This window comes from Puma concolor, chromosome B2 (assembly GCF_028749965.1).
Source record: "Puma concolor isolate L17-30 chromosome B2, mPumCon1.1.hap2, whole genome shotgun sequence".
Taxonomy (NCBI): domain Eukaryota; kingdom Metazoa; phylum Chordata; class Mammalia; order Carnivora; family Felidae; genus Puma; species Puma concolor.
The window spans coordinates 65,243,679-65,258,571 of record NC_141671.1 but is presented as its reverse complement, the minus strand read 5'-3'; the positions used below and the strand labels follow the sequence as shown (position 1 = coordinate 65,258,571).

The window sequence follows — 14,893 nt, the reverse complement described above, 5'->3', positions numbered from 1 at the left end:
GAGTCTGTGAGATGCAAACTAATGCATAGTGACAGGAGACCAGTGGTGTGGGGAATGCACAGATAGGGGCACTGGGGATGTGGAGAGTGATGGTAGGGATGGATTTAAAAATGAGCCCAAGGGAACTCTGCAGGATAATGGATATCTTCATTGCGGTGATGGTTTCGTGGCTATATACATGTATCAAACTGTATCAAGTTGTACGCTGTAAAAATACATTTTAGGGGCGCCTGGGTGGCTCAGTTGGTTAAACGTCTGACTTTGGCTAGGGTCACAATCTCGCAGTTCCTGGGTTCCAGCCTCACGACGGGCTCTGTGCTGACAGCTCAGAGCCTGGAGCCTGCTTCAGATTCTGTGTGTGTATCTCTATGCCCCTCCCCTGCTTACTCTGTTTCTCTGTCTCTCAACAATAAACATTTTAAAAAAAATACATCTCTCAGGGGTCCCCCAAGACCACCCCCATGTCTGGTGATTTACTAGGACTCATAGCATCCAGCATATAGTTGTACTTGTGGCTTAGAGTTATTACAGTGACGCGGTATGGATATGTGGCCAGATCAAGGAGGGAGAAAGACACCAGGAAGAAGGGTCTGGAGGAATCCATGTGCAGACTTCCTACGTTCTCTCCCTCCCATGAGGGACCCCGCAAGCACATCTTCCCTCCGGCAGCAAAACTATAACCACAGGTGTGCAATGTTAATGCCCTGGGAAACCCATGTAATGTTTAGGGGTTTTAATGGGGGCTGGTCACATAGGCACCTCTTGCCCTCCCAAGTGTTTCAGGGTCCCCAAAGGAAAACAGGTGTTCGGTGCCTAGGCAGACAAAACAACTTTATCAGCATAAGGACTGTTTCAAAAGCCAAGTTCCCAGATGCCAGCCGAGGGCCGGCCTTATAAGCAATCTTAGTAACTCAGAACTATTCACTCTTTCCTGCAGTCAGTTCTACTTCAGTAGAACTTTTTAAAAATCCTCATATAAGTTAGTATGAGCACAAGGCAGTGGTGATTAATTTATTGAGAAAGTAATAGACCGTAAAACTAATTCCAGATTTGTGGACGACTGATGCAGTGAGATTTTTATTACCTGGAATGTTTCACACTCTTAAATTTTTTTTTTTTTTTGGAGTGAGGTGAGAGATTAATAAATAAAATTGGAATTCCTGGCAAATGGGAGCTTCTGGTTACTATGACTTTCACTTGAATTGTACTTGAAAATATTTCCCAAGTATATAATTTTCCTTTCATAAAAAAAAAAAAATCCTTGATTGGTAATCATTATTTTAACCATTGGTTAACTGATCATGGCTCAGTTGTATAGTAAATATAAGGTAAAGCTTTGGTGTTGAACTTGTAATGACAACAGGCCCTCCGAAGGCAGCTGTGTACATCACGCCCCAGGACACCCCCAGCTGAGAGGGTGAGTGAGCTGAAACCAGCCTGGACTTTAATGGCCAAGCTGCCAGCCCCTGCACGTGTGTGTGCTCAGGAAATGGGAACCTTCTAGTTTGCACAGAGGTGTCATGTGGGCTGCTTACGGCTTGTTCAACACGTCCTCTGGCGGTGGCCGTGGTTTGCCCAAAAACGCTGCCTGCCCAGTGCCAGGAAGCTTTGTTGCGAACATGTCTTTGCCCTTACAGAAATCCAGTAAATAAGTTTGAGTTGAACGTGGTCTGATGAAAACTTCACCAGATACAACAGGGTGTGTGGGAAGAGGGCCAGCCTCTCCAGCTGCGTGCGTGAGGTGTGCTCCTTTCTAGCTGGACCCAGTTTCCCTGGAAAGGCATGATGTAGGGTATGTTTTTCTTTTTGTCACTCTGGAGAATGCCTGGTATCTGTTCTGTATCTGAATGCCATTATTACTTTTTTTTTAAATTTATTTTTATTAATGTTTATTTATTTTTGAGACAGACAGAGCATGAATGGGGGAGGGTCAGAGAGAGAGGGAGACACTGAATCTGAAGCAGGCTCCAGGCTGTGAGCTGTCAGCACAGAGCCTGACGTGGGGCTCAAACTCACGGACCGTGAGATCATGACCTGAGCCGAAGTCAGACGCTTAACCAACTGAGCCACCCAGGCGCCCCCATTATTACTTTTTTTTTTATACATTTTTTTTTTCAACGTTTATTTATTTTTGGGACACAGAGAGACAGAGCATGAACGGGGGAGGGGCAGAGAGAGAGGGAGACACAGAATCGGAAACAGGCTCCAGGCTCTGAGCCATCAGCCCAGAGCCTGACGCGGGGCTCGAACTCACAGACCGCGAGATCGTGACCTGGCTGAAGTCGGATGCTTAACCGACTGCGCCACCCAGGCGCCCCTCATTATTACTTTTTTTAATGTTTATTTACTTTTGAGAGAGAGATGGGGCGTCAGAGTGGGGGAGGGGCCGAAAGAGAGGGAGACAGAATCCGAAGCAGGCTCCAGGCTTCGAGCTGTCAGCACAGAGCCCGATGCGGGGCTCGAACCCACAAACTGTGAGATCATGACCTGAGCCGAAGTCAGACGCTCAAGCAACTGAGCCACCCAGGTGCCCCTGGATGCCATTGTTAATGCCCCCAGCCAAGATTTGTGTTGATAACAATAAAAAATTCAAGGAAGACAACTCCTCTGGCTTCTCTGAGTGAAATTTTTGCTGCTACTGAGTTTCCTAAAGGGAAGTCACCCTCAGTTCGGAAGACGCAAGGTATGCAGATCCAACCTTGAAACCAATAGAAAATACTTTTGATGGTATAGCTTAGCTTCAAAAAAGTGCCGTTCAGATATTGACACCCACTTTGTTTCTCTTAAGCCTTGAGCCGCCAGCTGAGTTTGTGACCGAGGACGGCCGATGGTGCCAAGCAGCTCAGCAGCAGCCAACTGGGCAGCAGTCTGCCAGCAGCAGGGTTCTGTCCGGAAACCTTCAACTTTTGAGTCTCCAGTCTCTGCCTCCCCACCCCTATTCTCCTGCGTGGCTCACATTTCTTTCCTCCCTTCGAGTTATTTTCCCTAAGGAAACTTAAACCACATCTCTTTCCCCTTCTTATAGATGCGAACTACACGCAAGGTCTCTGTCTGGCCAGTGGGCCTGGTTGGCGGGCGACGCTATGAACGTCCGTTGGTGGAAAACGGCAAAGTCGTTGGTTGGTACACCGGCTGGAGAGCAGACAGGCCTTTTGCCATCGACATGGCAGGTGAGGAGTGTGGATGGTGACGCTTGCTCCTCCCTGATCATTCTTGCCGGTGCCGCTGTTTATAACCGTGTCCTGGAGGAAGGAAGCTTTGAAAGACCACTTCGGTTAAAACCCCAGATCGTATTCTATTCAGCAGATGAACTATCTGAGTAAACTTTCAAGACAGGCGTTTTGATTAATTGAAGCAGAAATGGGTTTTGTGGGCAATTGGAAAATGCTCATTCTGTCCCATTTTTGTCAGCTGTGCAGCTGTCCCTTCGTCCAACAAATGTTTGTGCCTTTGCTGGGCTGGGTGTCAGGTCAGTGGTGAGACCTAGGCTGGGCCACTACCTGTACCTTTCAGTGCTAACTAATGCCAGTTAGTGTCAGTACCTCATGTGCTTACTGATAAATGTAACAGTGATGTGAAATTCACAAGCTAATCCTTGTCATGCTTATTGATAAATTTGGTAGTTACTGATACATTTAATAGCTGGAACATAAAATTGGATTGCTGGCTTTTCAAACACTTATTAACTGAGCATAACTGTCTTTTAAAGTTTTATTCTCTGACCGGCCAACTGAATTAAGACCTGTAGTAGTCGACAAGTCCTAAAGTGCTATGTTACCATAAAGTGACTCAATTTCTGTGGGTTATATAAAATGATGCCTCTGGTAACTGGAAGGATGCAGTTTAAAACATGAGGCGTAGAGGCAAGATTCATCACTGACATCTAACCTAGAAGATGGAGGCAGAAAAGCTTCAAAATTAATCCCATCAATCTTCAGCTCTGGAACACAGCTCTGTCTGTCTGTCCCCCTGTGCTTAGCCGGTCTTTTGTGTGTATTTCCCAAATGCAGTCGAGACCTCCACGCTCACAATGCCGATGGGATGAGGGCTGTGTTCTGAACTGGATTCATCATTTTTATTCTGACGACACTATAAAATTGAGGGAGCAAGATCATGAAGGATACCAGGAGTAAGAGTTATTGGGGAAAGTTCTTGCGTATGGCACGGTGGCAGCTTTGTCACGGGAGGTGACAAACTAGGATATTTTTACTCCGCATTTAACAAACATTTCCTGAGGGCCAGTTTTGTGTAAATGTGTGCCATGGTCTCAGACCCCAAGGACAGCTTGGAGTTCTTACCCTTCCCTCGTCACCCTGTCCCGGGCTCCCCTCTCCAGCCCTGGCCTTGCCCTTTGGTCTTCAGTTCTTGCAGCCTGGGAGCTGAGCTGGCCTCTCAGCCAAAGCATTTTCCTGAAGACAGATGGAGAGTAGGTCAGCCATATTTAGAAGGTCCTGAGAATTCCCAAAAGAGGCCTTTCCTCAGGCAAGTGTGAGTTCGTGGCTCTGAAAAGAGAAGGCTGACCATAATGTGTCTTCTGAGAATCTGGTCTCTTGCTGATAAGAAGTGTAACTTTGCCTAGTGTTCTCTAAGTTTTCTGCTCAAGTCTTTTGCTTCCCTGGGACTTAGTTTCCCTGCGTGTGGAATGAGATGTAGCATGAATGACCGCTGAGGTCTTTGTTAATGTACTCTTCCTTCTCCTGGCTTCCATCAAAGAGCTCAGAGAGAAGCCTGGGCCCCTGGATTCTAAGTGAGGGTTCATGGCTGCTAAAGCAGCCTGCTGACAGGTGTTTGGTCCTTACTTTTCCCAGAGCCTTGCTTCACCACAGGCTGGGCAGACCTGTCCCCTAACACACAAGATCTCTGTTTATAACCCTGCATGGTAACTTCAAGGTGAGGGCAACTTGGGTAAGTCTTCCTGGATTTTGTTATAAGAACTTTACATAGATGAACAAGTATCCAGTAGACCCACTGAACATCTGCATTGATTCCCCTCAGAATTTGGATCCAAATAGATATATTTAAAATTCAAGAAAGGCGCATGGGATTTATACATTAGGCCTGGCCTGTGACAAACTATTTGATACCTTTTCACTGCTCTGGGAGACTTTGCTCCATGACATGACTGATGTTTGGCTTTTTCTAAGCATTTCAGTATATTTTCAAAGCATCATATAAGAAGTATCATAAAATATGAATGATTTGCATGTTTCCTAATTATCCTTGTTTCAAAATAGGAATAAGATTTCTGTCTCGAAGAAAACAACTTTTGCCACACTAAATTTTCTTCATACGTGAACTTGCTTTGCAAATTAGTTTTCAGTAAATTATTAGTATTTTTGGACGCCTTAAGGGAGTGTGATTTAGTTGATAGTATAATAATTCTGATTTGGAGGGAGTTCTCATTTTAAAACTTGAAAATTCACAGCTTCGTTTGCATTTCACTTAAGATTCATGTACTCTCTGTGGGAAGAGGGAAAAGACCTTTTGGACCTTCATGTACAAATGGTGCTTCCCACTTCATTTCTGAGTTGTAAGCGCTCACAGTCTAGAAGGAGAGAGAAGCAGGAAGCCCAGTTTCCTGCTGCACTCTAGAAGGTCAGGGAAGTCCTGTAGAAAATGGTCTGTGGTGGCTGAGGGAAAGGACAGCGCTGGAGCCTGGGTCCCTCCTGGATTTTCACAAACTGATTAAGAATTGAAACTTAACCAACAGGGAACATTTCCCCAACTGTCTTGCTTTGAGGGGTGAGCACATTTGTAGAAGCCCCTCAGGGTCTGTCCTGCCTATATTTCTGGGAAGTCACAGCATTGCCCACCACGAGAAGTTTATTTGAGTATCAGACATCGGAACTGTAAGTTTTCATGTCATTCAGGGAGACAGATTCGGTGTCTGTCTTTATTTTGCCGTTTTGGACTTCATAGTTGCTATTTTTGCTCCCAGATGAGGAAACGTAGTTTTGGAATTACATGTACGATGTTAATAGAGAAGTAAAGATTATTTCTATTGCCCTGGGGAATAGTTAAAAAAAAAAAAAAAAAAAACAACTTGGTAATGATTGCTACTGAAAAACAAAAAACAAAAAAGTTGAAGAGCCACCCACAAGGTGGAACAGCATGTTGGAGGCAGTCCTTGCCCTGGAAGCCGCACGCAGATGGCTTCTGCAGTGGGTTAGGGGCCACGTTGCTCTGCCAAGCCTGTGAAACCTAGAATATGTCTGCTTGTCTGAGCCTCGGGCTCAGCTCCTGCACCTCGGGCATCTGACCACGGGCTGGTTCTTACACGAAAGGCAAGGCAGCCCACACAGAGGTTTTAGCTCTTTTTTGAAGTCAGGGAGTTACTTTCAAGTGACAGACCGACATTGGCCACTTCCAGGGACGTGTCAATAAGAGCCATTGCCTGAAAGAACTGAGCTTAAAGTAATCTCGAGCCTTGCCAGGAGGTGTAGACTTGTTCAAATTCAGAACTTAAGGCTGAGATTCGTTTTGAATTCTCAACGTGTGCATGCACTTCATGCTTAACTCTGAGAGGTGGCAGGCGGGCACTGTGCTCCTTTGATGAGAGTATATTCCGTTCCCAGTTGAGTGCCTGGCATGCAGTAGGGACTCTATTCCGGTAAAAATCCAGCCATGTGCGCTGTTTTTCAGCTTCACCACTCACCACCCAGAGTTAGCTCCGACCCCACACAGTTGCCCTTACTTAACCAGCAACACTCTGGGGGTCCCCAGGACAACTGCACTCCTGACTGACTATAAATTTGTTTTTCTCTCAGGTTTGCCAATTTACTAGAAGGGCTCCTAGAATTCAGGATCGTGCTCTATTTCTACCACAGTCTTATTACAGAAGATACAAATTAGGACCAGCCACATGAAGAGACACATGGGGTGAAGTCTGGCAGAGAACGTAGAGTTTCTGTGCCTTTTCCTTGTGGAATCAGGATGTATCCCCCTCCCAGCACATGAATGTGTGCACAGCTTGGGAAGCTCCACTGAACCTGTGTGTTCAGAGTATTTAGTTGGAGTTTCATTATGTAGACATGATTGATTGGATCAGTGGCCACCACACAATTGAACTCCGTCTCTAGCTTCTGTCCCCAGAGGTCGGCAGTGTGGCCCAACTTTCCAACCTTCTGATTGTGTATTGGGTTTCTCCAGTAACCAGCCCCCACTCCGGAGCTGTCCAGGGACCCACAGCAGCCACCTCATTAGCATAACAAAGTCACTCCCAACACTCAGGAAACGCTAAGGCTTTTATAAGCTGCACGATGAGAACTAGGCACAAAGACCAGATCGATTTTTTTTTTTCTATCATCCCACAAGCTCAAAAAGGATAACTTTCATAGCATAAAGAAGAGTGTGTACCACATCTCTGTTTTCCTAATGCTTTCATCTACAAAAGCAAAGGGTACATTAGGTGGTGTCTCAGGGTCACTTACAGTTTCCTCTGTGGATGATTTCATGCCTCCTAAAAACGAGATGTGATTGTGAAGTGATACAATAGCTTCTCCCATATGCATTACAGAGAGGGATGAGAAGTCTAGGAGGACTGTCAGTTTCCTAGCCTGGAGTCCTGTGGACATGGGTGTGTTGAAGTTCTGGATTAGATGAGCACCCATGGGTGACATCCCAGGGAGCAGTCATTTAAAGTGGCTGTAAGGGGGCGCCTGGGTGGCGCAGTCGGTTAAGCGTCCGACTTCAGCCAGGTCACGATCTCGCGGTCCGTGAGTTCGAGCCCCGCGTCGGGCTCTGGGCTGATGGCTCAGAGCCTGGAGCCTGTTTCCGATTCTGTGTCTCCCTCTCTCTCTGCCCCCCCCCCCCCCCCCCCCGTTCATGCTCTGTCTCTCTCTGTCCCAAAAATAAATAAACGTTGAAAAAAAAAAATTAAAAAAAATAAAATAAAATAAAAAAAAATAAAGTGGCTGTAGGGGGGTGGAGGCCAGGGAAGGGAGCAGGGCCCATCCTGAGGGTGGGGAGGTGGACCAGTGGCAGCAGTCACCAGTGGGAAGAGGTGGATGAGTCCTGAATTTGATTGTTGGATGCCTTGTGTCATGGATGTGAAAGAGGAGGGTGCTTGGTGATTGTGAGAATGTGAGAGCCAGAAGCACATAGATGGTGTCATGGAGATGGTTGGTAGCAATTAGGACCTTGTAGGCTGTTCCCTGGAACAGGGGATATATGGGAGAATAGGTGGCCTGAATTCAAGAGGAGTAAAGGTTTGTCAGAATTGCCTGAGGAAAGTTAGACGTCCAGTAGAACAAAGAGGAGGAGGAAGTTCAGTCCCTGAAAGGATTAAGGAGGTTGCACTTGGGCAGGAGAGTGATCACAGAGGATGTCATAGAAAGAAGTAGCTGGGAGGCCTGCAAGCAGATCTGTGTAAGGAACAGGATGGGTGGGAGGCTTTCTGAGGTCTGGCTCTAGGTGGTGTGAGTTTTGACAAGTTCTGATTCTAAGGATTGAGGTTGTATGTGGCCCACTGTGTTTATACTTTTTCTGTTGACACCTAGCTTCTCCGTCCCTTTGTGGTTTATCACCATTTCTAGTATATAGTAGTTTCTAGGTCTCTAGAGATGTAAAGGGCCATTCTTAAAATGAAAATCTGATCCATGATTTAGAAGAGACCTGTAGGGGAAGTAGGGTGAATGGTGGGTGCGGGGGGAGGGGTGGTAAGCAGCACGAAGAGGGCCAGAAACAACTCTTTCGAGAAATATGGCAGGATTGAGAAGGGAAGAGAGATGGTAGCAGTTTCAAGGGGTAGGAGAACTGCTTTTATGTTTCCCTTTAATGTAAGAAGAGAAGTTGAAATTGTGAGAGAAAAGAGCTGTGTTGAATTCCCAAAAGAGAGGAAGTTGGGGGGATGGTTGGGATTGGGACCTTTAGATAGACAAGTTCACCATGGCAGAATCACCTCTAATTCCTAATAAGGAGGTGAGGTAAGTAAGGAAACCAAGACCTAGGAAGGTGGAGGGGCTGGTTATTGGAGGCTGGCCGTCTGCCAAATATTAATGGTGCGGGAGGAACACCATGGACTAAACTCTGCAAACACTGATTCAATGTGGGACTGTGTGGAGCCTGTAAGGGATACACGGCCCCTGCCCCCAAGTAGTTTTGTATCAGCAGAGAGAATAAGTATGACACATATGTAACTTACTGTATCATGACATACAAAAATGAGGTGTGAATGGAATGTTTTAGGTTTACATTTTAAGAGACAGGAGAACTGCCATTGAGGGCACTTTGGGCAAGGGTCATGGAGGAGGTAGCCCTTGAGAGGGGTCTTCGAGGCAGGCCTCACCTGGGTCAGGGCAAGTTTAGGGGACAGCAAACCCCTGGGTGTGTGTAGCTCTTAGGGGAGAGGCAAACAGGTCAGATTGTGAGGATCGATTGCTGAAATAGAAATTTGTCTTCATTTCTGTGGATGTTGGAGGATTTGTGAAATTTTTGAGTTAGGGGCTGATGGGATTGGGAGTGTGACTTGAGAACCATGTGATGGCAGGTGCAGAATGAATGAATGTTGGGTGGCCATCCAGGTGAGGGTATGGGGTCTGAGGGAGGGGTTTGGGGAGTGACAGAAGGCCTTATAAATAGATATTAGCTATTTATGAATTTTTTTTAATGTTTATTGATTTTTGAGAGAGACAGAGTGCGAGCAGGGGAGGGCCAGAGAAAGAGAGAGACACAGAATCCAAAGCAGGCTCCAGGCTCTGAACTTTCAGCACAGAGCCCATTGTGGGGCTCAAACTCATGAACCATGAGATCATGACCTGAGCTGAAGTCAGATGCTTAACCGACTGAGCTACCCAGGTGCCCCAGATATTTATGAAATTTTAACAAGCCATTTCAGATTCTGCCCATGAATTAGCAGAATTTTAGGTATTTTTAACACTGTTGTATGGTATGGTGATAATGGATATATTAAATTTAATTTTGATTTTAATTGGTGTAATTTGTAATTTGCTTTGAGTTGTAACATATATGCAGAGATATATGGTGATTTCAGGTAATTAGAACATTCTGTTAACCAGAATACCAGTTTTAAAAACTAGGAAAATAATAATAAAAATAGGAATCTGCGCATTAGGGAAAAAGAAAATCCTATTCTTTGCCAAGTTTTCAGGCCCTGGATTCATTGTGTATGTGCTGTCCTTACAGAGGGTTGGAGTTGGGCTCTTGGGAAGTAACAGTTGTACAGGGCTTTCTTTCTCTTGATGTTTGTTGACAAGGAATTTTGCCTGGTTCAATTCACTTGGCAAACCGTTTCTTGGTAGATAATGTAGTGGTAAACTTCAGCCTAGTTGGGATCAGGTAATCATCATCAAAGCCGAATGAGCATAGCCAAAATTGGCAACATTTGACTTAGCTTCATAAATATAAATAATGCAAGAAAAGGGAGGCAATAACCTTGTTGCCACTTTGAAGCCATTTGTAAATTAAGTGTGCTGTTTTCAATGCATGACTGTTTTGTATAAGGGAGATAAAGTTAGTGTTCTCAGTAGAGTGACAATACGGCGCCTTTCAGTGCAGGATTTGGGGACTTGGGACCTTGTCCTTAGGTTGTTGCAGTGTGACTGTCACTAGAGTGGTGTGAGGGCTCTCTGGGACAGAATTGCAGCTGCAGGGGCACTGTCATTCTGTCCTGAGAACTTACAACACTACAGGGATGGTGGTAAAGTGTGAGGGTAAAAGGTCGCCTGTTGCCCATTTCTTAGCTATTTCCAGAACGAGGTGCATTCTAGAGACTTTTAATGGCCCCAACAACATGTTTGGTTCTGTGTCCATGTACTATGTCTGTGTTGGGTTAAGGTGGGTGTGTGGGTAAGGAGCACCTGTGCATCTGTGTGCTCATAAGCAGGGTCTTTCTCTAGGGTACCTGATGTTGGGGCAGCCAGGTTCTAGTGGGGCTTGGGGGAAGTGGAGTGGTGTCCTGCAGAATTTCAGTAAGTAAAGTTTTCATTCAGAACTAAGAATTTTGAAAATCAGAAGCTTCCCTTGTATCTGGGAAACCCAGAAGACTTAATGATTATTGTTTACTGAGCATTTGCCAGGCATCAGGCATTCTTCGGCACCCTGTGTGCATTCTTATTTAACCTTCACTCAGTTCTGCAAGGGATGTGCTTGTATCATTATCCTCCTCTAAATATAAGGAAATTGAGGCCTGGACATACTAAGTAACACATCCAAAGTTGCACAGTGATCAAACTCAGGTTAGTGTGTCTCTGGAGAAGGCGCTCCCACTTGGCTTTGAATTCCATTTCACCCGCTTACAGCCCAGTGACCCACTTCTTGTTCTCTGAGCCTCTGTTGTCTTCAGCTGCAGAACAGCAGAATGGACTTCCTCACAGAATAGGATATTCAATGCAAAGCACTTGGTACAACACTGTAGACACTTGAATGATCCGTCTCTTCATCAGGAAGCAAGATTGGTCTATGTGTTCCTGTGTCATCAGAGTTCAGAGTTCAGCTCATGCGTTTGTCCAGGGGACTCAACTCAGTGCTGTGTGTGGCTGAATATGGTAGTGGCTACATCTCTGCAGGCAGCTGTGGGGGAGGGGCGTCGCTGCTGCCCAGGCTCCACTGCACACAGCAGGCTGTGCTAGCTCAGTTTCCCCACCTATAGATTAGGGATCAGACCACCTGCCTTCTGGGTTATGGTGAAGTTGAGATGAGAACAGATAACTGCAGAAGTTCCTGCTGTTCTGTGAAAGTTTGAATTTTCACTGCATATAGCTATTTCAGATCATTCTTGAAGGTAATACTTAAGAACATGCAAACTCTTTGCTTGGGCTCATGATGGGTTTCATTTCTTTCTTGGCTGGTGGACCTGTGCTCATTATCATTCAGTGAACTAACTAGGTGTGCACGATGGCATGTGGAGATAAACACTGGCCCTTGATTTAGATGAAATATTCCAAAAAGAAACTGATCAATAAGAGAAAAACAAAACAAAACAAAAGATCATTAGAAAGTTTTGAGAAGGGGGTCACCTGGGTGGCTCAGTCGGTTAAGCTTCTGACTCTTGATCTCGGCTCAGGTCACAACCTCATGGTTCTTGAGATCCAGCCGCGTGTCAGGCTTTGTACTAAGAGTGCGGAGCCTGCTTGGGATCCTCTCTGCCGCCCCCCCGCCCCCCCGCCCCCCTGCTCATGCTCACTCACTGTCTCAAAACAAACTTTTTTAAAAAGGTTGTTGAGAAGTAGATATATGCTCATTTTCATAATTTCCCAGATGAAAAATCATTTCATAATTACTGATGGCACATGGGGAGGATTTCAGAGAATGATTCTCACACTTTCTAATCAGGTCACAAGGAGGGAGAAATGCCCTTTTTCACCACCTTGACTTTCCTAAGAGCTTGTGGGAGAGAGAACACCTATAGATAGAATTTTCATTTGGAACTTGTTAAGAGGCAGACAGTTTATTACTATAAATAAGCATTAAGGATTGTTGCTCTGCATGGCTAACCTGGGGCTGACATGCATGCCAGCTTTCCTTGGCACGTGGTTGGTTGTTGTGAGTCGCATACAGGTCTCTCCAGTGACTTGAGAAACTGGCCTTAACTGGCTTTCTTCCCGGGCCCCTTGAGCAGCCATATGACCCAACCCAGACGTGCTGCACTTCAGTCCCCCTCATTTCAGATCCCTTGACCACGGCCAACCCCCAGGGTCAACCAGGCATTGCCACATGCTCACGGGCCTGGCATAATCGAGAGTGGCACACACTGCCTCCAGAAGAGGGAATGTCACTTTATCTTCCAAGGGATTGCCTCGCTAATTTCTAGTCACCTCTCCAGACTCATTAATGATAGATGGATAGCTTTCTCTAGGACGTTCTTCCCACTTTTCCATCCAGCATACATGCTGTTCCCACATGTTCCCTTTATGCAATTGTCCTCAAGGTGGTGCTACTGTCAGTGTCCTGCCTGTCCTGGCTTCCCCTGCTGGCCATGAGCTCTGCTGGGACAGGGTTCCTCTCTTCTGCCAGCACCTGCAGGTGGGGCACCATCCTGACAGCAGTAGCTTGAATAAATGTTTGCTGAATTCATGAATTTTAACTTGTCTTTTTTTCTAGTTTAAGGATTATCAAAAGTAAAAGTTGAACAGTTTCTTATTCCTCTGAGCCCTAATTCCCATTATTTCTTAACGGTGAGATTTTTAAAAAGGGGTTGTTGAACTGTACTCCGGAGAGCTTTCTAAGGAGTGACTAATTCGGTAGGTCTCAACCTACTGGCTACACATCACAATTCCCTGGGGAGCTTTGACAAGATGTCCATACATGGGCTTTGTCCCTGACCAATGAAACCATAATCTGTGGGTGTGGCACCTCGTGTGACTTTTTGAAGTCTGAAGTGATTATAAAGTGCAGCTAGAAGAACAGCTGGTGTGGGTGGTCAGAAGCTACTTTCCTGTTTCTTCCTGTAACTCACAATAGTCTTTTAGTAGCCATGGCCCCTGCTATGCCACCCATCGATCTAGTCTGGAGGTTGGATGTGGGCTAGCCCCATACTGAAAAAGTGTGAGAATGTTCAGTAAAATTATTTCCATAGAAAGCACTTCTATTGGTCAAGCAAGAAGAGAATTTGAGCATAGGGGAGGAGATTTTAAAATTATAACAGCTGAGGGGCACATGGGTGGCTTAGTTGACTCTTGGTTTTGGGTCAGGTCGTGATCTCAGGGCTTCGTGAGTTCGAGCTCTGCATCGGGCTCTGCACTGGCAGCACAAAGCCTTCTCAGAATTCTCTCTCTCGCCCTTGCTTCGTGCCCCTCCCCCATTCGTGCTGTCTCTGTCTCAAAATAAATAAACTTGAAAAACAATACAATTATAACAACTAAAAAGCATCACCACCAATATAAAAGACTGCCTGTTTTCACTTGGAATGTAAGTTTAATCTGTTTTTTTTTATTGTGGTAGAATGTACATAACATGAAATTTACCATTTTAACTATTTTTAAGTATACAGTGGTATTTAGTGGTACATTCACACTGTTGTGCAGCGATCACCACTATCCAGCTCCATCACTTTTTCATCATCACAGTTACAACTTTGTACCCATCGAACACTAACTCCCTGCTCACCCCTGACCCCTGCCCAGTTCCTGGTAACAACCATCTACTTTCTATCACTATGTATTGGACTATTCCAGGTAGCTTATGTAAGTGGAGTTATGTAACATTAGTCCTTTTTATTTCCCTTAGCATGATGTCTTTATGGTTCATCCACGTGATAGAATGTGTCAGAATTTCATGCCTTTTTAAAGCTGACTACTATTTCATTGCATATAGAGACCATGTTTTCTTTATCCATTCATCCTTTGATGGACATTTGAGCTTCTACCTCTTGGATCATATGCATAATGCTATGAACGTGAGTGCACAAATAACTGCGCAAATGAAGTCACTGCTTTGAATTCTTTTTAGTATACGCCTAGAAGTGGAATTGCTGGACCATAATATAATTGTAGGTTTGACTTTTTTTTTTTTTTTTTTTTTGAGGAACCACTATACTTTCCACAACGGTTGCATCATTTTACATTCCCGCCAGCAGTGCACAAGAATTCCAGTTTTTCCATGGCCTTGCCAACTTGTTATTTTCTGTTACTTTAAACATGATTTACTTGCAGGGATGCCTGGGTGGCTCAGTCCGTTAAGCGTCTGACTCTTGGTTTCAGCTCAGGTCATGATCTCACGGTTTGTTGGGTCCAAGCCCCACGTAGGGCACTGCACTGACAGTGTGGAAGCCTGCTTGGGATTCTCTCTCTCTCTCTGCCTCTCTCTCTGCCCCTCCCACCCTTGCACTTTCTCTCTCTCTCTAAATAAATAAATACACTTTTTATTTTTATTTTTTTATTTAAAAAATTTTTGAGCAGGGGAGGGGCAGAGAGAGAGAGACACACACACAGAATCC

At 45.2% G+C, this 14,893-nt stretch overlaps 1 protein-coding gene across 1 annotated transcript in view; it reads left to right on the top strand.

The window, feature by feature from the left end:
- B3GAT2 (beta-1,3-glucuronyltransferase 2) overlaps positions 1–14,893 on the top strand; it is a 96,193-nt gene that overhangs the window by 62,191 nt on the left and 19,109 nt on the right. The window contains exon 2 of the mRNA XM_025925755.2: positions 3,026–3,170. Within this exon, the coding sequence (XP_025781540.1) occupies positions 3,026–3,170 (145 nt within the window). The remainder of the gene's footprint in view (positions 1–3,025; positions 3,171–14,893) is intronic.